Source organism: Scyliorhinus torazame, chromosome 2, assembly GCF_047496885.1.
Source record: "Scyliorhinus torazame isolate Kashiwa2021f chromosome 2, sScyTor2.1, whole genome shotgun sequence".
NCBI classification, from domain to species: Eukaryota; Metazoa; Chordata; class Chondrichthyes; order Carcharhiniformes; family Scyliorhinidae; genus Scyliorhinus; species Scyliorhinus torazame.
The window spans coordinates 260,535,450-260,560,668 of NC_092708.1; the positions used below are offsets into that span (position 1 = coordinate 260,535,450).

At 52.0% G+C, this 25,219-nt stretch overlaps 1 protein-coding gene across 1 annotated transcript in view; it reads right to left on the bottom strand.

The window, feature by feature from the left end:
• The window catches only part of LOC140397998 (metastasis-associated protein MTA1-like), a 252,536-nt gene that overhangs the window by 67,755 nt on the left and 159,562 nt on the right, over positions 1–25,219 (bottom strand). The window contains exon 15 of the mRNA XM_072486239.1: positions 19,551–19,697. Within this exon, the coding sequence (XP_072342340.1) occupies positions 19,551–19,697 (147 nt within the window). The remainder of the gene's footprint in view (positions 1–19,550; positions 19,698–25,219) is intronic.

Below are 25,219 nucleotides of genomic sequence, written 5' to 3' on the forward strand. Positions count from 1 at the left end.
CGGGGCAAACCTATGGTTGTTTCTTATCGGGGACCCCCCCAAGGCTCCAGTCTTTCCCCTATGCCGTCTCCACTGTCCCCAAATCTTCAGTGTAGCCACCACCACCGGGCTTGTGGTGTAGTTCCTCGGTGAGAACGGCTATGGGGCTGTCACCATAGCCTGTAGGCTAGTCCCCCTACAGGACGCCCTCTCTAATCTCTTCTACGCCGCTCCCTCCTCCTCTCCCATCCACTTACTCACCATTGAAATATTAGCGGCCCAATAATACTCACTTAGGCTCGGTAGTGCCAGCCCCCCCCTATCCCTGCTACGCTGTAAGAATCCCTTCCTCACTCTCGGGGTCTTCCCGGCCCACACAAAACCCATGATGCTCTTTTCGATCCTTTTGAAAAAAGCCTTCGTGATCACCACCGGGAGGCACTGAAACACAAAGAGGAATCTCGGGAGGACCACCATCTTAACCGCCTGCACCCTCCCTGCCAGTGACAGGGATACCATATCCCATCTCTTGAAATCCTCCTCCATTTGTTCCACCAACCGCGTTAAATTTAACCTATGCAATGTGCCCCAATTCTTGGTTATCTGGATCCCCAGGTAACGAAAGTCCCTTGTTACCTTCCTCAACGGTAGGTCCTCTATTTCTCTACTCTGCTCCCCTGGATGCACCACAAACAACTCACTTTTCCCCATTTCAATTTATACCCTGAAAGATCCCCAAACTCCCCAAGTATCCGCATTATTTCTGGCATCCCCTCCGCCGGGTCTGCCACATATAGTAACAAATCGTCCGCATACAAAGATACCCGGTGTTCTTCTCCTCCTCTAAGTACTCCCCTCCACTTCTTGGAACCCCTCAACGCTATCGCCAGGGGCTCAATCGCCAGTGCAAACAATAATGGGGACAGAGGGCATCCCTGCCTTGTCCCTCTATGAAGCCGAAAATACGCAGATCCCCGTCCATTCGTGACCACGCTCGCCATCGGGGCCCTATACAACAGCTGCACCCATCTAACATACCCCTCTCCAAAACCAAATCTCCTCAACACCTCCCACAAATAATCCCACTCCACTCTATCAAATGCTTTCTCGGCATCCATCGCCACTACTATCTCCGTTTCCCCCTCTGGTGGGGGCATCAGCATTACCCCTAACAGCCTCCGTATATTCGTGTTCAGCTGTCTCCCCTTCACAAACCCAGTTTGGTCCTCGTGGACCACCCCCGGGACACATTCCTCTATTCTCATTGCCATTACCTTGGCCAGGATCTTGGCATCTACATTTAGGAGGGAAATAGGTCTATAGGACCTGCATTGTAGCGGGTCCTTTTCCTTCTTTAAGAGAAGCGATATCGTTGCTCCAGACATAGTCGGGGGCAGTTGTCCCCTTTCCTTTGCCTCATTAAAGGTCCTCGTCAGTACCGGGGCGAGCAAGTCCACATATTTTCTATAGAATTCGACTGGGAATCCATCCGGTCCCGGGGCCTTTCCCGCCTGCATGCTCCTAATTCCTTTCACCACTTCTTCTACCTCGATCTGTGCTCCCAGTCCCACCGTTTCCTGCTCTTCCACCTTGGGAAATTCCAGCCGATCCAAAAAGCCCATCATTCTCTCCCTCCCATCCGGGGGTTGAGCTTCATATAATTTTTTATAAAATGTCTTGAACACTCCATTCACTCTCTCCGCTCCCCGCTCCATCTCTCCTTCCTCATCCCTCACTCCCCCTATTTCCCTCGCTGCTCCCCTTTTCCTCAATTGGTGTGCCAGCAACCTGCTCGCCTTCTCCCCATATTCGTACTGTACACCCTGTGCCTTCCTCCATTGTGCCTCTGCAGTGCCCGTAGTCAGCAAGTCAAATTCTACATGTAGCCTTTGCCTTTCCCTGTACAGTCCCTCCTCCGGTGCTTCCGCATATTGTCTGTCCGCCCTCAAAAGTTCTTGCAGCAACCGCTCCCATTCCTTACTCTCCTGCCTCCCTTTATGTACCCTTATTGATATCAGCTCCCCTCTAACCACCGCCTTCAGAGCCTCCCAGACCACTCCCACCTGGACCTCCCCATTATCATTGAGTTCCAAGTACTTTTCAATGCACCCCCTCACCCTTAGACACACCCCCCTCATCTGCCATTAGTCCCATGTCCATTCTCCAGGGTGGGCGCCCTCCTGTTTCCTCCCCTATCTCCAAGTCTACCCAGTGTGGAGCGTGATCCGAAATGGCTATAGCCGTATAGTCCGTTCCCCTCACCTTCGGGATCAACGCCCTTCCCAGCACAAAAAAGTCTATTCGCGAGTCGACTTTATGGACATAGGAGAAAAACGAGAACTCCTTACTCCTAGGTCTGCTAAATCTCCACGGGTCTACACCTCCCATCTGCTCCATAAAATCTTTAAGTACCTTGGCTGCTGCCGGCCTCCTTCCAGTCCTGGACTTCGACCTATCCAGCCCTGGTTCCAACACCGTATTAAAATCTCCCCCCATTTTCAGCTTTCCCATCTCTAGGTCCGGAATGCGTCCTAGCATCCGCCTCATAAAATTGGCATCATCCCAGTTCGGGGCATATACGTTTACCAAAACCACCGTCTCCCCCTGTAGTTTGCCACTCACCATCACGTATCTGCCCCCGTTATCCGCCACATAGTCTTTGTCTCGAACATTACCCGCTTCCCCACTAATATAGCCACCCCCCTGTTTTTCGCATCTAGCCCCGAATGGAACACCTGCCCCACCCATCCTTTGCGTAGCCTAACCTGGTCTGTCAGTTTCAGGTGCGTTTCCTGTAACATAACCACATCTGCCTTAAGTTTCTTAAGGTGTGCGAGTACCCATGCCCTCTTTATCGGCCCGTTCAGCCCTCTCACGTTCCACGTGATCAGCCGGGTTGGGGGGCTTCCTACCCCCCCCCCCCCCCCCCCCCCCCTTGTCGATTAGCCATCCCCTTTTTCCAGCTCCTCACCCGGTTCCCACGCAGCTGTATCTCCCCCAGGCGGTGCCCCCCTGCCCATCCCCTCCCATACCAGCTCCCCCCTCTCCCCAGCAGCAGCAACCCAGTAATTCCCCCCTCCCACCCCCCCCCCGCTAGACCCCCCGCTAGCGTAATTACTCCCCCCATGTTGCTCCCAGAAGTCAGCAAACTCTGGCCGACCTCGGCTTCCCCCCGTGACCTCGGCTCGCACCGTGCGACGCCCCCTCCTTCCTGCTTCTCTATTCCCGCCATGATTATCATAGCGCGGGAACCAAGCCTGCGCTTCTCCCTTGGCCCCGCCCCCAATGGCCAACGCCCCATCTCCTCCACCTCCCCTCCTCCCCCCATCACCACCTGTGGAAGAGAGAAAAGTTACCACATCGCAGGATTAGTACATAAAACTCCTCTTTCCCCCCTTTTTAACCCCCCTCTTCGCCCCCCACATTCGCCCCACCACTTTGTTCAAATGTTCTTTTTAATAACCCGCTCATTCCAGTTTTTCTTCCACAATAAAAGTCCACGCTTCATCCGCCGTCTCAAAGTAGTGGTGCCTCCCTCGATATGTGACCCACAGTCTTGCCGGTTGCAGCATTCCAAATTTTGTGAAGCACCGCCTTGGCCCGATTAAAGCTCGCCCTCCTTCTCGCCACCTCCGCACTCCAGTCTTGATAAACGCGGATCACCGCGTTCTCCCATTTACTGCTCAGAGTTTTCTTTGCCCATCTAAGGACCATTTCTTTATCCTTAAAACGGAGGAATCGCACCACTATGGCTCTGGGAATTTCTCCTGCTCTCGGTCCTCGCACCATCACTCGGTATACTCCCTCCACCTCCAACGGACCCGCCGGGGCCTCCGCTCCCATTAACGAGTGCAGCATCGTGCTCACATATGCCCCGACGTCCGCTCCCTCCACACCTTCAGGAAGACCAAGAATCCTCAGGTTGTTCCTCCTTGCATTGTTCTCCAGTGCCTCCAACCTTTCCACACATCGTTTCTGATGTGCCTCATGCATCTCCGTCTTCACCACCAGGCCCTATATGTCGTCCTCATTCTCGGCTGCCTTTGCCTTCACGACCCGCAGCTCCCGCTCCTGGGTCTTTTGTTCCTCCTTTAGCCCTTCGATCGCCTGTAGTATCGGGGCCAACAGCGCTTTCTTCATTTCCTTTTTGAGCTCTTCCACACAGCATTTCAAGAACCCTTGTTGTTCAGGGCCCCATGTTCAACTGCCACCTTCCGACGCCATCTTGGTTTTTGCTTGCCTTCCTTGCCGCTGTTCTAAAGGATCCACTGCAATCCGGCCACTTTCTCCTCCTTTTTTCATCCGTATCCAGGGGGGGATTCCCTTCTGGTTTACCGCACAGTGTTTTTAGCCGTCAAAATTGCCGTTGGGGCTCCTATCAAGAGCCAAAAGTCAGTTTCACCGGGAGCTGCCGAAACGTGCGACTCAGCTGGTCATCGCCGCACCCGGAAGTCCGCTGATCTGCATCTTAATGCCATCTTCCAGCCTTACTTCCATACCCCTTAATATTATTGTTGGGTCATTCTTTAATCTTCTATATTATGTTTTTAGATACACAGCCAAGCCTATGCAACCTCATGAGTACCCCAATTATTTTTTTTTCCAATTAAGGAGCAATTTAGCGTGGCCAAAGCATCTAATCTGCACAACGTTTGGGTTGTTGGGGCAAAACTCACGCAAACACGGGGAGAATGCGCAAACTCCACACGGACAGTGACCGAGGGCCGGGATTTGAACCCGGATCCTCAGCGCCATAGTCCCAGTGCTAACCACTGTGCTACGTGTCGCCCTTCAACCTCATAATTTAAGCCTTTTAAACACATTACAATGCCTTCATTTTACAGAACAAAGTTGTTTGCACGAAGGCGCACATTGAGACCGAGTACAACAAGACCAAGCGCTTAACTCTAGGATTTTGGTAAGTGAGGGAGGCGGTACTGCTTTGGCCTTTTACGAAAATGAATTGCCCAAGAGGGGGAACCGGAGATAGAAAGACCCAGAGGAATTAATCAGGCGAGAAGATAGGCAATTGATGAGTTGCAAGATGTTTTTCTAAACAGAGGCAGTGGTTTAAACTGGTACTGGGAGATGTAAATATTATATTAAAATTATAGTGTAGCAAGTTTAAACTCCATAACATAATCTATGGATAATTAAAGAGTGATATTTCTAAACTTGATACCCAAGTAGTTCAATAAATCACATTAATAATGGCAGAGCAAGTGATCCATTGTAGCTGCAGCATGTGGGGCTGGGGGACACCTGTGCAATCCACAGCAGCCATTTCTGCAGTAAGTGTCTGCAGCTCAAGGAACTTTGTAGCCATCTGAGATGGCCACCTGCAAAGGACCATGGGAATTATGGCCAACCCAGGACTCAGACAGATACAGAGTCTATGTGTATCTGAAACACAGGTAACCAAGCCTGATCGAAACCCCCGCTCGTTTGCATTTTAAAGGCCCAATTTCCCAGGACAATAGAACTCCAATCAAGCAACCGGTACAGCCACAGACTGATCGGCACCACTCCCCTTACTCAGAAAGCACAACTGCCAAGGTCAATGACCGCTAAGGAACCGCCCAGCCACCAAGGCACAAGCCCCTTTATTGGCCGAAATCGAAGACAGTGATCAGAGCCCTATTGAACTATTGGGTCCAAGGTTAAGGACCGCTCCAAAGAGCACGAAATCCCAGATGGATAAAAGAGAGCACAGCCATGTGTTCTGTCTCCTTTGGATCCGGCCTGTGCCAACCCAATTGCAGCAGGAACAGCCAGCCATGTTCAAGACCAACGATCGCTACCTGACAGCTGAGCCCAGCAGAGACAGAGCCACTTTCTTCGAACCAGCCAAGTGAAATCCAGATAAAGGCCTTATCCATTTGCACAGTGCCAGTCACCCTGAAGTTAAGTATAGGTTATTGTAGCTCATAGGTGTAGTTTAACTCGTAGTAGATATTGTGTTTGCATATCGAGATAACTTGTGTCATGTAAATAAACTATTTTTTGAACAAACTAACTGGTTGTGTGGTCATTTAATTGATGTAAGGGACAGCTTGTGGTTCACCAACATTATTATAGAGCAACATCTTTGGCTTAGAGTTAATGTGCTGGAGTCTGAGCTTTGGACATGGTGATGCAAGGGGGTGGGGGATGGGGAAGAGAGAGTGAGAGAGAGAGAGAGAGAAGAGTTACCTCAACACTTTGCCTCTTGAGACAGTCATACCCTTTCAGCTAGGTACTTCAGATCTGTCCTTGGGCAAGGACAATAGGGTCTGACTGTAAGTGGGGCAGGTATGGGGATCCAGAAAATAGCACTGGAGGAGTCTCAGTCCTTGCAACTGTCAAATAAATTTGATATTCTTGCAGCTTATGTAGATTAGAGCAAGGACTGCACGGAAGATGAGCAAATTCACCAAAACACCGGATGCAGCGGACCATTCAAGTGGGAGGGAGTAAAAATAATTGTAGTTTTAATAAGGGGCAGTACAGTTAGAGGGATAGATACTGTTGTCTGCAGCTGACAATCCTAAAGGCTGTGTTGCCTGCCCAGTGTAAGGGTTTAGGACATCTCCTTAGGGTTGAAGAGGAACTTGGGAGTGGGAGTCGAAGAATCCAGTTGTCATGGCCCATATGTGTACCAATGACAGAGACAGGACAGGTTTTGCTGAGGGGGTATGAGCAGCTAGAGGCTAAATTAAAAGCAAAAGCCTGAGCCATGAACGAACTGACACGGGATGAATCAGATCAGCACCATGATGCAAGGGGTCATTTAAGTGGGGCGGGTAGTTGTAGGAGACAGTATAGTTATGGGGATAGATATAGTTCTCTGTTGCTGAAAGCAGGCGTACTGTCGGCTGTGTTACCTGCCCAGTGCTAGGGCTGAGAACAAATCCTTCGGTCTGGCGTGGAACTTGGAGTGGGAGGGGGGAAAGGATCCAGTTATCGTGGCCCACACGGGTAAAATGGCACAGGTAGGATTTTTAAAAAATTTAATATAAATTTAGAGTACCCAATTAATTTTTTCAATTTAGCGTGGCTGATCCACCTACCTGCACATTTGTGTGTTGTGGGGGCAAAATCCACGCAAACACGGGGAGAATGTGCAAACGCCACACGGACAGTGACCCAGAGCCGGGATCGAACCTGGGACCTCGATGCTGTGAGGCAGCTGTGCTAACCACTGCGCCAGCGTGCTGCCCCTATCATAGGTAGGATTAAGAAAGAAGTTCTGCTGAGGGAGTATGAGCCGTTCAAGGCTAAATTAAAAAGCAGATGCACAAATTAAATTAGCACAAAGTAGATTATTACCTGAGCCACAAGCTAATCGACATGGGGTAAATGCAATTAAAGTGCTAAATGTATGGCTCAAGGGTGTTCTCACCATTTTCTTCAGTGGTGGTGGACTGAGAACTTTTGAACTTTGCTGCAATGTTCATGTTTTTTTTTCTGTTCTTTAAAAAAAATTCTTCTCGTTTTTCGTTTTGAGGAAGCTGTTTGTAATGCCTTTTGCATTGATTTGGGACCAGCGGTGGAACTGAGTGAGTTAAGGTTTTAATTTGCACTGTTGGGGATGGAGGTGTGCTGGTTCAGATCTTGGTGTTTTTCTGTCGGGCAATTGTGTGGGAATTGTTTGATGTTGGAGGATGTTTGTATGAGCGGGGGGAGGGTGGGGAGGGAACAATAGGTGGGAGACTATCCGGCGCCAGGGATTGGGGCCACCAAGCTAGCTGGGCGGGCTAGCTCACAGAAGCGCAGTGGGGGGGGGGGGGGGGGGGGGGATGCATATGTTCGGTTTATTAAAGGGGTTGGGTTACAGTGTTGTTACTGGGGGGGAAGGGGGGGGGGAAATGTTCTGCTGATGAGGGAGGGACTTGGGCTAAGTGACAGAGAGGAGGTTGGGGTCGGAGGCTGCCTGGGGACGGACCGGTGGAGGTGCGGAGCATGGGCTGGAGGCAGCCCCAAAAAAGGGGGTGGCTGATCGGCAAAGGGGATGGCTGATCGGCGAAGGGGGGGGGGGAGCAATGAGCCCCCAACTAGGCTGATCACCTGGAATGTTCGTGGGTTAAATGGGCCGGTCAAGAGGGCACGTGTGTTCGCGCATCTTAGGATACTGAAGGAGGACGTGGTAATGCTGCAGGAGACGCACCTTAGAGTAACTAACCAGATTAGATTGAGGAAAGGCTGGGTCAGTCAGGTCTTTCACTCCGGACTAGACTCATAGAGTCTAGAGGGGGTCGCGATCCTGATCAATAAGCGGGTGGTGTTTGAGGCGGGTAGAATAGTCTTGGATGTGGGAGGTCGGTACATTATGGTCAGTGTGAAACTGGAGGGGGTGCAGGTGGTATTAGTAAATGTGTATGCGCAAAATTGGGATGATGTGGAGTTTATAAAGAGGATGCTGGGGAAGGTACCGTACCTGGACACGCACAGGTTGGTCATGGGAGGGGACTTCAACACAGTTATTGACCCTGGCTTGGACCGGTCAAGCTCGAAAATGGGCAGGGGGCCAGCAATGGCAAAGGAACTAAAAGGGTTCATGGAGCAGATGGGGGGGGGGATCCATGGAGATTTGGGCAGCCGAGGGTGAAGGAGTTCTCCTTCTACCCACACGTGCATAAAGTGTACTCCCGGATTGATTTCTTTATTTTGAGCAGGGCCTTGCTGGCTGGGGTGTTGGACACGGGGTACTCGGCGATCACAATCTCAGACCATGCTCCACACTGGGTTGACCTGCAAGTTAGTAAAGACAGGAACCAGCGCCCGCAATGGAGGTTAGAAGTGGGACTTTTGGCTGAAGAAGGGGTGTGCGAGCGGCTGAGGAAATGTATTCAGAACTACCTGCAGGTAGTTCTACTACACGGGGATAATTTCAGCAGCGGTGGTCTGGGAAGCACTGAAGGCGGTGGTCAGAGGGGAGCTGATCTCGATACGGGCCCATAGGTGTGGATAGGGCAGAGACGGGTCGACTGGTAAAGGAAATACTACAGATCGATAGGAGGTATGCGGAGACCCCAGAGGCAGGGCTTTTAAGGGAATGACGGAGGCTACAGGCGCAGTTCGACTTGTTAACCACAGGGAGGGTGGTAGAGCAGCTCAGAAAGGTGAGGGGGCGATCTATGAGTATGGAGAGAAGGCCAGCAAAATGCTTGCACAGCAGCTTAGAAAGAGGGAGGCAGCCAGGGAGATAGGGAAAGTAAATGGCGGAGATGGGAACCTGTTTGGAGATTCAGCAGGGGTGAATAAGGCGTTTAGGGATTTCTACAGTAGGCTGTACAGGTCGGAACCCCCTACGGGGCTGGAAGGGATGAGGCACTTTTTCGAGGGGCTAAATTTCCCAAAGGTGGACAGGGAGCTGGTAGATGGGCTGGGGACCCCGATCGGGTTGTAAAAGATAGTAGAGGGTCTGAAGGCCATGCAGTCGGGTAAAGCCCCGGGGCCGGACGGGTACCCAGTGGAATTTTATAAAACGTTCTATGGGATATTGGGGCCGGTGTTGATGAGGATGTTCAATGAGGCAAGGGAAAGAGGGGTGCTGCCCCCGACAATGTCACAGGCCACGATTTCGCTGATTCTGAAGCGGGACAAGAACCCGGAGCTGTGTGGGTCCTACACGCCTATATCCCTGTTGAATGTGGATGCCAAATTGCTGGCCAAAATTTTGTCCTCCAGGATTGAGGATTGTGTTCCGGACGTTATTGGGGAGGACCAGACGGGGATTGTTAAGGGTAGGCAGTTGGTGGCCAATGTAAGAAGGTTGTTAAATGTGATCATGGTGCCCCCGGAAGGTAGGAAGGTGGAGGTAGTGATCGCTCTGGATGCAGAAAAGGCATTTGATCGGGTAGAATGGGATTATCTGTGGGAGGTACTGGGATGGTTCGGATTTGGGCGGGGCTTTATTGACTGGGTCAGGTTGCTGTATCAGGCTCCTGTGGCAAGCGTACGGATGAAAAGGACAACATCGGACTATTTTAGACTGCACCGGGGGACGAGATAAGGATGCCCCCTCTCCCCACTGTTGTTCGCGCTAGCTATTGAGCCGTTGGCAATTGCTCTGAGAGCCACAAGGGGCTGGATGGGGGGGGGGGGGGGGGGGATGGAGCACAGAGTCTAGCTCTATGTAGATGACCTGCATCTGTATGTATTGGACCCAATAGAGGGGATGGAAGAAATCATGAGGATTCTAGGGGAATTTGGCCGGTTTTCGGGGTATACGCTAAATATGGGGAAAAGTGAAATGTTTGCGGTCCAGGCGAGGGGACAGGAGAGGCGTTTGGGGGAGCTGCCGTTTAGATTAGCCGGGGGAAGCTTTAGGTACCTAGGCATTCAAGTGGCGCGGGAATGGGACCGGCTGCATAAATTAAATCTGGCCCGACTAGCAGACCAAATGAACGACGATTTTCGGAGATGGGGCGCGCTTCCGTTGTCATTAGCTGGGAGGGTGCAGACGGTGAAGATGACAGTCCTCCCGAGATTCCTGTTTGTATTTCAGTGTCTCCCCATCTTTATTCTACAGTCCTTTTTTAAACGGGTCAACAAAGTGATCACTGGCTTCGTTTGGGCGGCAAGACCCTGCGAGTAAGGAAGGTAATGCTTGAGCAGAGTCGGGGAGAGGACGGGCTGGCGCTGCCAAATTTTAGTAACTATTACTGGGCAGCGAATATCGCCTTGATCAGGAAGTGGGTGGTGGGGGAGGGGTCGGCATGGAAGTGTATGAAGGTGGCTTCATGCAAGGGCACCAGTCTGGGGGCGTTGGTAACTGTGCCTCTGCCGTTCCCGCCGGCACGGTACTCCACCAGCGCCGTGGTAGTGGCGACCCTGAGAGTCTGGGGCAATGGAGGAGACATGTGGGAGCAGAGGGAGCATCGTTCTGGTCCCCAATCTGTAATAATCACCAGTTTGCCCCGGGAAGTATGGATGGGGGGTCCCGGATATGGCAGAGAGCAGAGATTGAGAGGATGGGGGATATGTTTATAGAGGGGGGCTTTCTGAGTATGAGGGAGTTGGAGGAGAAGTTTGGGTTGGCGAGGGGAAACAAATTCAGGTATGTGCAGGTGCGGGAATTACTACGTAAACAGGTGTCAACCTTCCCGCTCGTACCGCTAAGGGGGATTCAGGACAGGGTAGTTTCCAGAGGGTGGGTAGGAGAAGGGAGCGTCTCTGACATTTACAAGGAACTTAGGGGGTCAGAGGAGACGCAGACCAAGGAGCTGAAGCGCAAGTGGGAGGAGGAGCTGGGAGGAGAGATAGAGGATGGTCTATGGGCGGACGCGTGAGTCGAGTCAACGCATCCACAACATGTGCCAGGCTCAGCCTGATACAATTCAAGGTCGTTCAGCGGGCTCACATGACAGTGGCCCGGATGAGAAGATTCTTTGTGGTGGAAGACAGGTGTGCAAAATGTGCGGGAGGACCAGCGAACCATGTCCACATGTTCTGGACATGTCCGAAGCTTAGGGGATTTTGACAGGGGTTTGCAAATGTCATGTCCATGGTGTTAAAAACAAGGGTGGCACTGAGTCCAGAGGTGGCGATTTTCGGGGTGTCGGAAGACCCGGGAATCCAGGAGGAGAGAGAGGCAGACGTTCTCACCTTTGCTTCCCTGGTAGCCCGGAGACTGATACTATTCGCTTGGAGGGACTCAAAGCCCCCGAAGTCGAAGACCTGGCTATCGGACATGGCTAGCTTTCTCTGTTTGGAGAAAATCAAGTTCGCCTTGAGAGGGTCACCGTTAGGGTTCGCCCGGAGGTGGCAGCCGTTCGTCGACTTCTTTACGGAAAATTAATCGTCAATTAGTTTAGTTTAGAGTAGGGGGTTAATAAAGGTGGGACCTGTAAGGACGGCTTTTGCACTACGTTTATAGTTTCATGTACATTGTTTATTTTGTTGTTGTTACATTACCAAAAATAACTTAATAAAATGTTTATTTAAAAAAAACATTTTCTTCAGACCCCATGAAATATCATAGCATCAGTTGAAATGTGGGCCAGGAAACCTCCTGCTGATTACCACCTACCATTTCTCCACAGCTGATGAATCAGTACTCCTCCATGTTGAACACGACTTGGAAGAAGCACGGAGGTTGGCAAGGGCACAGAATGAACACTGGGTGGGTGACTTCAATGTCCATCGCTAAGAGTGGTTCAGTAAAGTACATGGTTGCTAGACTAGGTCTTCAGGTGGTGAGGGAACCAACAAGAGGGAAAACCCTCATCTTCACTAATCTGCCTGTTACAAATGCATCTGCCTATGACAGTGTCAGTAAGCGTGACATCCACACAGTCCTTGTGGAGGCTAAGTCCTGTTCTCATACTGAGGATACTTTCCATTGTTTTGTGTTTTTAAAAAATTCATTTACAAGTTGTGTGCGTCGCTGGTTAGGCCAGCATTTATTGCCCATCTTAGTTTCCTTTCAGAAGGTGTCTTTCACCGCTGCAGTTCCTGAGGCATAGGAACAACCACTGTGCTGTTTGGAAGGGAGTTCCAAGTTTTTGACCCAGCGACAGTGAAGGACTGGCAATATACCTCCAAGTCAGGGGGTGAGTGATTTGGAGGGGAACCTCCAGGTGGTAGGGTTCCAGATATCTGCGGCTTTTGTGTTTCCAGATAGCAGTGGTCATGGGTTTGGAAGGTGTGCTGTCGAAGGAACCTTGGTGAGTTACTGCAGTGCATCTTGTAGATGGCACACAGGGCTGCCACTGATCGTCGGTGGTGGGAGGATTGAATGTTTGTGGAGGAGGGGCGGGGGGGGGGCAATCAAGCGGGTTGCTTTTTCCTGGATGGTGTTGAGCTTCTTGAGTGTTGTTGAGCTGCACTCATCCAGGCAAGTGGAGAGTATTCCAATACGCTCCTGATTTGTGCCTTGTGGATGGTGGACAGGTTTTTTTGGGGGGGGGGTCTCCGTAGGATTCGTAGCCTTTGACCTGCTCTGGTAGCCATATTATTAATATGGCCAGTCCAGTTCAGTTTCTGATCAACAGTAACCCCCAGGATGTTGATTGTGGGAGATTCAGCGAAGGTAATGCCATTGAATGTCAAAGGGTGACGGTTAGATCCTCTTTTGTGGGAGATGCTCATTGCCTGGCACTTGTGTGGCACAAATGTAACTTGCCACTTGTCAGCCCAAGCCTGGATATTGTGAAGGGAAGGCAGTTGTCGGCGAATGTGAGAAGGCTGCTTAACGTAATTATGATGCCTTCAGAAGGGCAGGAGGTGGATGTGGTGGTGGTGATGGACACGGAGAAGGCGTTTGATCGGGTGGAGTGGGAGTACCTGTCGGAGGTGCTCCGGGCAGTTTGGGTTCGGGCAGGGGTTTGTGGATTGGGTCCAGCTGTTATACAAGGTGCCAGTCAGAAGTGTGCGGACGAACCGAGTGAGTTAGGATATTTTGGGCTGCATCGGGAGACTGCGTGGGGTGCCTGCTCGCCCTGTTGCTGTTTGATTTGCTGTTAGGGCCGCTAGTAATGGGGCTTAGGGCATCGGAGGGCTGGAGAGGGATTGTATGGGAAGGCTCCAAGCATAGGGTCTCGCTGTATGCAGACGACCTGCTGCTATACATGTTGGACCCATTGAGTAGTATTGGGGAGATTATGGTGATTTTGGAGGAATTTTGCTGGTTCTCCAGGTATGCTGAATATGGGAAAGAGCAAGGTGTTCCCGATTGAGACTAGAAGGCAGGAGCGGAGATTCGGGGAGCTGCCGTTCAAGGTAGTGGGGGCGGGTTTCAGATACTTGGGCATCCAGGTGACAAGGGGCTGGGCGCAGCTGCAAAAGCTAACTTGACTAGGTTGGTGGAGCAGATGAAGGGAGACTTTAAGAGGTGGGATATGCTGCTGTTGCTGGCGGGGCATGTGCAGACAGTAAAAATGATGGTGTTGCCAAGTTTTCTGTTCGTGATTCAGAAGTCGTTCTTCAAAAAGGTGAATGCGGGACTTCCGGTTGCGGCGGTGCACTGCTAAGCCGCACGTTTCGGCAGCTCCCGTACTAACGGACTTTTGGGCTCTTTTTGGGAGCCCCAACGGAAATGTTTTCGGACCAAACCCAGTGTGGGATGACGAAGTAAGGAGTCCCCCCTGGTGTGTATGGAAAGGATCGGTGGTAGTGGCCAGATTTGGAGCAGCGGCAGAGAAGAGAAGGAAGAAGCAAGATGGCGACGGATGGAGCCCAGGCGACATGGGGCCCAGACCAGCAGGAATTCCTCCGACGGTGTGTGGAGGAATTAAAGAAGGAGGTGCTGGCGCCGATGTTATTGGCAATCGAAGAGCTAAAAGAAACGCAAAAGGCCCAAGCAATAGAGCTCCGTGGGGTGAAGGCGAAGGCAGCTGAGAACGAGGATGAGATTCTGGGCCTAGCGGTAAAAATGGAGACGCACGAGGCGCTACATAAGAGGTGTATCGAAAGGCTCGAATTCCTGGAGAACAGCTCGAGGAGAAAGAACCTCCGGATTCTGGGTCTCCCCGAGGGAGTGGAGGGAGCTGACGTCGGGGCTTATGTGAGCACCATTTGCTAATGGGAGCTGAGGCCCGCTCGGGCCCCCTGAAGGTGGAAGGGGCTCACCGGGGTCCTTGCGAGGAGACCAAAGGCTGGAGAACTACCAAGGGCGATAGTGGTGAGATTTCACCGCTTCACCGACAGAGACGCTGTTTTGAGCTGGGCCAAGAAGGTACGGAGTAGCAGGTGGGAGAATGCGGTGATACGAGTGTATCAGGACTGGAGCGCGGAGGTGGCGAGAAGGAGAGCGAGTTTTAATCGGGCCAAGGCGGTGCTTCACAAGAAGAAAATAAAGTTTGGGATGCTGCAGCCGGCGTGATTGTGGGTCACGTACCAAGACAGACACTACTACTTTGAAACGTCGGACGAGGCATGGACCTTCATCCAAGAAGAGAAATTGGACCAGAACTGAGGGACTGATGCTGTGGGGAGATGACGATGTTGATGTACAGAAATGTAAATTGGGGAATGGGAGGTTCACAGTATCGGAACGATAGATGGGGTTTTTTCTCTTCTCGACGGGGGGACACTGAGAAATGTGGGCGCCGGTGGAGAACGGGACTGAAGTGGGGGATGGGGAATGGGCGAGCTGCGCCATAGGGGGCGGGGCCGATCCAGGAAAGCGCGGGGTTTTTCCCGCGCTAGGGAGATGATGGCGGGAAGATAGGCGCAAGGAGAATGAGAGTTCCACACACGGGGGGGGCCAAGGAGAGAGCGGGGGAAGCCGGGGTCAGTTGGAGTCAGCTGACTTTCGGAAGCATCATGGGGAGAGTAACCAGGCTAGATGGGGATCTAGCGGGGGGGGGGGGGGATCAACTGGGTTGCTGCTGCTGGGAGCGAGAGGGAGCTGGCAAGGGAAGAGGTGGTCGGGACGGAAGTGCGCCGCCTGGGGGACGGGTGGGTGCGCGGGACCTGGACGTGGGACTGGCCTAGAATAGGGGATGGCTAGTCGGCAGGGGGGGGGGGCCCAATCCAGCTGATCACGTGGAATGTGAGAGGCCTAAATGGGCCGATTAAGAGGGCCCGAGTGTTCGCGCACTTAAAAGGACTGAAGGCAGACGTGGTCATGCTTCAGGAGACGCATCTGAAGGTGGCGGATCAGGTTAGGTTAAGGAAAGGATGGGTGGGGCAGGTGTTCCACTCAGGGTTGGATGCAAAAAATAGAGGGGTGGCTATATTGGTGGGGAAACGGGTGTCGTTCGAGGCTTGGAATATAGTGGCAGACAACGGTGGCAGATATGTGATGGTGAGTGGTAGATTGCAGGGAATGGAGGTCGTGCTGGTAAATGTATATGCCCCGAACTGGGATGATACGGGATTTATGAAGCGGATGCTGGGACGCATCCCGGACCTGGTGGTAGGAAGCCTGGTAATGGGGTGGGGGGGATGTCAATACTGTGCTGGATCCAGGGTTAGATCGGTCTAGATCCAGGACCGGAAGAAGGCCGGCAGTGGCCAAGGTGCTCAGGGGGTTTATGGAGCAAATGGGGGGAGTGGATCTGTGGAGATTTGCTAGGCCGTTGGCCAAAGAGTTTTCCTTTTTCTCCCATGTTCATCAGGTATACTCCCGGATAGATTTCTTTGTTTTGAGCAGGGCACTGATTTCGAGGGTGGCAGGAACGGAGTATTCGGCCATAGCCGTTTCAGACCATGCCCCGCACTGGGTGGACCTGGAACTAGGAGAGGAGAGGGAACAGCGCCCACTCTGGCGACTGGATGTGGGACTATTGGCGGATGACAGGGTCTGTGGAAGGGTGCGGGGATGTATTGAGAGGTACCTGGAGGCCAATGATGATGGTGAGGTCCAGGTGGGGGTAGTATGGGAAGCACTGAAGGCGGTGGTTAGGGGAGAGTTGATCTCCATTGGGCTTACAAGGAGAAAAAAGAGGGCAAAGAAAGGGAGAGATTCGTGGGGGAGATTTTGATTGTGGATAAAAGATATGCGGAGGCCCCGGGCAAAAGACTATATAGAGAGAGGTGAAGACTTCAGACGGAGTTTGACCTGCTGACCACAGGGAAGGCAGAGGCACAGTGGAGGAAGGCACAGGGGATGAGATACGAATATGGGGAAAAGGCGAGCTGGCTGCTGGCCCACCAGCTTCGTAAGAGGATAGCGGCGAGGGAAATAGGGGGAGTTAGGGATGAAACGGGAACTACGGAGCGGAGTGCAGGGAAGGTAAATGAGGTGTTTAAGACCTTTTATGAGAGGCTATATAGGTCCCAACCCCTGGAGGGAAAAGAGGGGATGCAATGGTTTTTGGACCAACTAAGGTTCCCGAGGGTGGAGGAGCAGGAGGTGGCAGGTCTGGGGGCGCCAATCGGGGTGGATGAGGTGACTAAAGGGCTGGGGAACATGCAGGCAGGGAAGGCCCCGGGACCAGACGGGTTCCTGGTGGAATTTTACAGGAAATATGTGGACTTGTTGGCCCCGCTGCTGGCGAGAACCTTTAACGGGGCCAGAGAAGGGGGGACTCTACCCCCGACAATATCATTAATCCTGAAGCGAGATAAAGATCCGCTGCAATGCGAGTCATATAGGCCTATCTCGCTCCTGAATGTAGACGCCAAGTTGCTGGCAAAAGTGCTAGCGACGAGGATTGTGTCCCGGGGGTGGTGCATGAAGACCAGACAGGGTTTGTAAAGGGGAGACAATTGAATGTCAATGTGCGACGGCTGTTGGGGGTGATAATGATGCCCCCAGCGGAGGGGGAGGCAGAGATAGTGGCAGCGATGGATGCAGAGAAGGCATTTGATAGGGTAGAGTGGGAGTATTTATGGGAGGTGTTGAGGAGGTTTGGGTTCGGGGAGGGGTTTGTCAGTTGGGTCAAACTCCTCTGTGGGGCCCCAGTGGCAAGTGTAGTCACAAATCGGCAGAGATCGGAGTATTTTCGGTTACATAGGGGAACAAGGCAGGGGTGCCCCCTGTCTCCATTACTGTTCGCGCTGGCAATTGAACCACTGGCCATAGCGTTGAGAGACTCTAGGAAATGGAGGGGGGTGGTTAGAGTGGGAGAGGAACACCGAGTGTCACTCTACGCAGATGACCTACTGCTGTATGTGGCGGATCCTGTGGAGGGGATGACAGAGGTTATGCAGATATTGAGGGAGTTTGGAGAGTTTTCGGGATATAGGCTTCATATGGGGAAGAGTGAGCTTTTCGTAGTACACCCCGGGGATCAGGGAAGAGGGATAGACGGCCTGCCGTTAAGGAGAGTGGAAAGGAGCTTCCGATATTTGGGGATTCAGGTAGCCAAGAGCTGGGGAACTCTACACAAACTCAATCTGACGCGGCTGGTGGAGCAGATGGAGGAGGATTTCAAGAGGCGGCATCGTGTAGGGGAATGCGTTTAAGGGCTTTGTTGTCAGTGCCTCTGCCATTCTCGCTGGCCAGGAACTCCGTGGGCCCAGTGGTGGTGTCGGCCTTAAGAGTGTGGGGGCATTGGAGGCAGGGTTGGCGATAGGCAGGGATTGAGCGAATTAGTGATCTGTTCACAGGGGACAAATTTGTGAAGCTGGAAGACCTGGAGGAATAGTACGTGTTTCAGGTACCAGCAGGTCCGGGATTTTGTAAAGAAAGAGGTGCCGTCCTTTCCTGGGCTGCCGCCCCTGGGGTGTCGAAGGATGAGATAGGGCAGGGGAAGGTGTCCGAGGTCTAAAAGGAGTTGATGGACTGGGATGGGGCCCTGGTGGGGGACATAAAGCATAAATGGGAGGAGCTGGGAGGGGAGGCGGAGGCCGGGACATGAGCTGAGGCACTACGGAGGGTGAATGCATCCTTGTCGTGTGTGAAGTTAAGCCTCATTCAGTTTAAACTAATCCATAGGGCACATATGATGGTGGCATGGATGAGTGGGTTTTTTGAGAGGATAGATGCAGACGATGCTCGGGGGAAGGGGGCGAATCATGTCCACAGGTTTTGTGCATGTTCGAAGATGGGGGGGGGGTTCTGACGGGTTTGTGGACGTAATGTCCGAGGTGCTGGGGGTGGAGGTGGCCCCAAGTCCAGAGCTGGCGATATTCAGGGTGTCGGAGGACCCGGGAGTTCAGAGGGTGAGAGACGCTGATGTCTTGGCCTTTGCCTCCCTGATAGCCCGGAGACGGATTTTGCATGGCTGGAGTGACTCGGAGCCGCCGAAAGCAGGGGGTGTGGGTAAGCGACCTGGCAAAATTCTTGAGGCTGGAGAAAGTTAAGTTCGTCCTGAGGGGGTCGGTCGATGGGTTCACTCGGGGGAGCGGGTGTTGGTTGTTTATAATGTTGTTTGGTTGTTCTTCTGCTTTTGTTTGTTTTCATGAAAATGCCTTGAATAAAATATTTTTAAAGAAAAGAATTGGGAGCATGGAAGTCAAATAATTCAAATAAAAAGGGTTAAAGGCCAGTAAAAATGTAACCTGTCCTTTTCTCTTCACAGACTTGCTGTATATATCTATGGAACTCCATTCCAGCATGAGTCAGAAATGTGAGAGAAGAGGGGGCCGGGGGGGGGGGGGGGGGGGGGGGGGGGGGGGAGAAGTCTCAGTGAATACTGCTGAAGCAGCTGTGGTGATGTGCATCACTGTAAATACATGTAAGCTCGACAGACACTAGAGGGAGCACCAGAAACATCACACACACACTCAACCAATAGATAAGTTAGATGGGAGGCGACCAATGGACATTCACGATACACAAGGAGGTGACACGATCACAGGGAGGCATTACACCAACCCATACATAAAGGACACCACACACATGATCACCCCCTTCGGCCAGTGGAGACAGTCAGTGAGGAGAGGCACAGAGTTGATTCATTATCACACCCACCATGTGGAAGACAGCAGCTGGTTAGTCAGTTTAGGTAGCTACAATAGGATTAGCAGTAGTGTCGAACTCAAGTTATAAAAGTGTACATAGTGTAAATAAATGAGTTGAAGTTATTTACACGTCTCGACCTTCCTTGACAAATGCAACACAAGGAAGCCGCTTATGTTACAAAGGAAACATAACAAAACAGCAGCAACCACATGAACAAAGTCACATATATTTTATATGAACATATTTCCCCCAAAACAATAAGGAATTGCACTCTCCCATCTGAAATACTAACCATCTATGCCATTGTGCTGTTCGTAGCTGCGCTTGCCCAGGATGGTTGGAGAGCTGTGATTCAAGATGGGCATCAGCTTGGCAGGTGTCACATTGCTGATGTGCAAACTGGTATTTGGACGCTCTTGCTTCGGGCATGGATGGGCCTCTGTGAACAAGGACAAGAATGTCAACATTCAAAAGACTGGCATTTATATAGTGCGTTTCACAACCTCAGGATATTTTGAACTGTTTCACAGCCAATGCAGTATCTTCGAAAAGTAGTCACTCTTGTTTACAAGAACCGATGGATCTCCTACGGGGCTGACTTTTGTGAAGGTCAACTTCCATGCAGTGCACTGCAAGCAATGCCGTTCTTCAATCTATACCCAATTAAGTGTGTGCTGACACACTGTGTTGGGTTTGAGCCTTCCCTCAAACATCATCCAGAAACACATACCTTTGAGCTTGGCTTGCTGGATGGTCGATACATTCGTGGAACTTCAGTGAGTATAGCTACAGATTACGCCACGAGCAAAGGGGGATGAGGAGAATTTGGCATGGGTGGGAAGTCAATGCAGAAGAGGAGTGAGGTGTTCCTTTCTGCTACTTTAATGTGGGGTGACTCATATAATCTTGAGGTAATAAGTATTAAAAATTTTGTTCAATGTTTTCCCATTTAGTGCAAGATAGTGTGTCATAACTATCAACCGTAATTATAAATAAATATAAACTAAGATGTGGCAGCAAGTCATGTGTCTGGTGTGGTTTGGACAAGTTGAGTGAATGGACAAATGGATGGCACTTGTGGTATAATGTGGATAAATGTGAGGTTACCCACTTTTGTAGTAAAAACAGGACGGCAGATAATTATCTGAATGGCGATAGATTGGGAGGGGGGAACATGCAATGAGACCTGGGTGGCCTTGTACACCAGTCACTGAAGTTAAGAATGCTGGTACAACAGGCGGTAAAGAAGGCAAATGGTGTGTTGGCCTTCATAGCAAGAGGATTTGAGTACAGGAGCAGGGTTGTCTTGCTGCAGTTATACAGGGTCTTGGTGAGACCACACCTGGAATATTGAGAGCAGTTTTGGTGTCCTTATCTGAGGAAGGGTATTCTTGCTGAGGATGGCGTGCAGCATAGGTTTACTGGACTGATTCCTAGGATTGTGGGACTGACGTACGAGGAGAGATTGTTACGATTATATTTGCTGGAGTTTAGAAGAATGAAGGGGGTCTTATGGAAACCTATAAGATTCTAACTGCAAAAAGTATGTTCCCACAGTGAGCAGTGACAATGAGCTTTGCACACGAGCATTGGGACATGCCACATCAGAGGGAGGCACAGACAGAAGTTTAAGCAGATTGGGAATTCGGTGTAGAGCGGGAAGAGGTGCTCTTTGCCTTTTCTCCTTGTTGTGTAACATTTAAACCTTCAGACCTCTGGTGGCGGCTATGAAGGAGTAAGTTGCACATTTGGTGGCTCCCGCTCTGGTCGGACTTTTGGACGTTCTCCCCCGATTTTCTACCGGACTTGAATTGTAAAACTGATGACAGAGGCAATTGTGTACTGAATTCCCACATCGGTGCATGGAGAGAAGGACTAGAAGCGTCGTAAAGGCAGAAACAGAAAGACAGAGAAGGCTTGGGCTGAAGCTGCAGCGGGAGACAGCATGGCGCAGGACCGGACCTCTGGCTTGTCGACCCAGCATCAACGGAGCAGCTGATGCAAGTTATTCAGGAAGCTTTGCTAAGCAGAAACGGGACTGCTTAGACGCGATAAAAGAGTCAATTGAGCGGCTGGAGGTTAGATTGGATGCCCAAGATTGGGCGATCCAGAAGGTAGAGAAGGCACTGGCTGAGCAGGAGGAACATCAAACTGCGGTGGAGTTGGAGGTGGGGATGCTGAGAGACCAGCAGAAGAAGCTCCTGGAGAAACTAGAGAATAGGTCCCGCCGGCAGAACCTAAGAATCGTCAGGCTCCCGGAGGGGTCCGAAGGAGCAGACGCTGGGGCATACATCGCAGATATGTTTGAGAAGCTGCTGGGGGAATGGGGCGTTCTCCCAGCCCTTGGAGGTGAACAGGGCTCACAGAGCACTTGCGAGGAAGCTGCGAATGGGAGACCCCCCCCCCCCGAGGGCAATGGTGGTGAGATTCCACAGGTACTTGGAGAAGGAGCGCATTCTACAGTGGGCCAAGCAGACACGGAGCTGTAAGTGGGACAACAGTATCCTGCGGGTTTACCAAGACCTGAGTGTGGAGGTGGCCAGGAGAAGTGCAGGCTTCAACCAGATTAGGTTGATCCTTTTTAAGAAAAAGGTGAAGTTCGGACTGTTGTATCCGGCCCGACTCTGGGTCACGCACGAGGGACAGCACTTTTTGAGTCGCCTGAGGATGCACTAGACTTCGCGAAAAGGAAAGGACTGGTGGTGGACTGAGAACTTTTGAACTTTGCTGCAATGGTTTTTTTTCTTTCTGTTCTTTCAAAAAGAAATTTCTCGTTTTTCGTTTTGTGGAAGCTGTTTGTAATGCCTTTTGCATTGATTTGGGGCCAGCGGTAGAGCTGAGTGAGTTAAGGTTTTCATTTGCACTGTTGGGGGATGGAGGTGTGCTTGTTTAGATCTTGGTGTTTTTCTGTCGGGCAATTGTGTGGGGATTGTTTGATGTTTGGGGAGGGGTGGGGTAATAGGTGGGAAACTATCCGCCGCCAGGGATGGGCGGGCTAGACAGAAGCGCAGTGGGGGTGTGTGCATATGTTCGGTTGATTAAAAGGGTTGGGTTACAGGGTGTGGTTACTGGGGGGTGGGGGGGGGTAAATGTTCTGCTGACGAGGGAGGGACTTGGGCTACGGGACAGAGAGGAGATTGGGGTCGGAGGCTGCCTGGTGGCGGACCGGTGGAGGCGCGGAGCATGGGCTGGAGGCAGGCCCAAAAAAGGGGATGGCTGATCAGCGAAGTGGGGGGGCAATGAGCCCCCAACTAGGCTGATCACCTGGAATGTTCGAGGGTTAAATGGGTCGGTCAAGAGGGCACGTGTGGACTTCCGGGTGCGGCAATGACCAGCTGAGTCGCACGTTTCGGCAGCTCCCGTTGGAACGGACTTTTGGGCTCTTAATAGGAGCCCCAACGGCAATTTAAACGGCAGAAACACTGTGCGGTAAACCAGAAGGGAATCCCCCCGGACACACATGGAAAAGGGAGACGATAGCTGCCGGATTGCGGAGGATCCTCTGGAGCAGCGGCAAGGAAGGGAAGCTCAAAGCAAGATGGCGTCGGAAGGTGGCCGTTTGCTATGGGGCCCGGAGCAGCAAGAGTTCCTGCGGCGCTGTGTGGAAGAGCTGAAGAAGGAGTTGAAGAAGGAGCTGTTGGCCCCGATATTGCAGGCGACTGAAGGACTAAAAGAGGAGCAGAGGACCTAAGAGCTGGAGCTTCGGGTCGTGAAGGCAAAGACTGCTGAAAACAAAGATGAAAACAGGGCCTGGTGGGGAAGGCAGAAACGCACGAGGCACAGCATAAAAGGTGTGTGGAGAGGTTGGAAGCACTGGAGAATAACTCAAGGAGGAAGAATTTAAGCGTCCTGGGTCTTCCCGAAGGCGCAGAAGGGGCGGACGTCGGGACATATGTGAGCACGATGCTTCACTCGCTAATGGGATCGGAGGCCCCGACGGGCCCTTTGGATGTGGAGGGAGCTTATCGAGTTCTGGCGCGAAGACCAAAGGCTGGAGAAATACCTCGAGCTATAGTGGTGAGGTTTCTCCGCTACAATGACAGAGAGACGGTTCTCAGATGGGCGAAGAAAACTCGGAGCTGTAGGTGGGAGAACGCGGTGATCCGCGTATACCAAGATTGGAGTGCGGAGGTGGCGAGAAGGAGGGCAAGTTTCAATCGGGATAAGGCGGTGCTTCACAAAAAGGTCCAGTTTGGAATGTTGCAACCGGCGAGATTGTGAGTCACACACCAAGGGAAGCACCACTACTTTGAGACGCCAGAAGAGGCGTGGACATTCATTGTGGACGGGAAGCTGGAATAGTCTGGCGAGAGAAAGAGCTTTTGGGACAAGGTGGTGGGGTGATTATAGGGGACCGGGGGGGGGGGGGGGGGGGGGGAGAACGGGGATGATTTTTCAATTTGTTAATTTTGTGATCCTGTAACTTTTCTCTCTTCCCCATGGGGGGGGGGAGAGAGAGCATGAGGAACTGTGGGCGCCGGCCATTAGGGGCGGGGCCGAGTGGGAAACACGGGCTTTGTTCCCGCGCTATGGTAATTATGGCGGGAACAGGAACGCAGGAAGGAGGGGGCCTCGCAAAGTGGGAGCCGAGGATAAGGGGGGAAGCCAGGTCAGCCAGAGTTTGCTGACTTCTGGGAGCAACATGGGGGGTGCAACTACGCTAGAGGGGGATCTAGCGGAGGGGGGGGGGGTTAACTGGGTTGCTGCTGCTGAGGAGAAGGGGGAGCTGTTATGGGATGGGGTGGTCGAGGCGGGAGGGCACCGTCGGGGGGATATACGGGTACGTGGGAACCGGGTGAGGAGCTGGGTTAAAAAAGGGGATGGCTAATCGACATGGGGGGGGGGTAAAGAGCCCCCCAACCCGGCTGATCACGTGGAACATGAGAGGGCTGAACGGGCCGATTAAAAGGGCACGGGTACTCGCACACCTAAAGAAATTAAAGGCAGATGTGGTTATGTTGCAGGAGACGCATCTGAAACCGATAGACCAGGTCAGACTACGTAAAGGATGGGTGGGACAGGTGTTTCATTCGGGTTTAGATGCGAAGAATAGGGGGGTGGCTATCTTAGTGGGGAAACGGGTACTGTTTGAGGCAAAGACCATAGTGGCGGATAGTGGGAGTAGATATGTGATGGTGAGTGGCAGATTGCAAGGGGAGGCGGTGGTTCTGGTGAACGTATACGCCCCGCACTGGGATGATGCAAATTTTATGAGGCATATGTTGGGACGTATCCCGGACCTGGAGGCGGGAAAGTTGGTAATGGGGAGACTTCAATACGGTGCTTGATCCAGGGCTGGACCGGTCGAGGTCCAGGACCGGGAGGAGGCCGGCAGCGGCCAGGGTGCTCAAGGACTTCATGGAGCAGATGGGAGGGGTAGACCCCTGGAGATTTAGTAGGCCTAGGAGTAAGGAGTTTTCATTTTTCTCCCATGTTCACAAAGTATACTCACGGATAGACTTTTTTGTCTTGGGAAGGGCACTGATTCCGAAGGTGACAGGGACGGAATATATGGCCATAGCCATTTCGGACCACGCTCCACATTGGGTAGACCTGGAGGTAGGAGAGGAAAAAGAGCAGCACCCACTCTGGAGAATGGATATGGGCTTATTGGCGGATGAGGGGGTATGTTTAAGGGTGAGGGGGTGTATTGAAAGGTACTTGGAGCTTAATGACAATGGGGAAGTTCAGGTGGGAGTGGTCTGGGAGGCGTTGAAGGCGGTGGTCAGAGGGGAACTGATATCCATAAGGGCACATAAAGGGAAGCAAGAGAGTAAAGAAAGGGAGCGATTGTTGAGAGAACTTCTGAGGGTGGACAGGCAATATGCAGAGGCACCGGAGGAGGGACTGTACAGGGAAAGACAAAGGTTACATGTGGAGTTTGACCTGCTGACCACGGGTAAGGCAGAGGCACAGTGGAGGAGGGCACAGGGTGTACAGTATGAGTATGGAGAGAAGGCG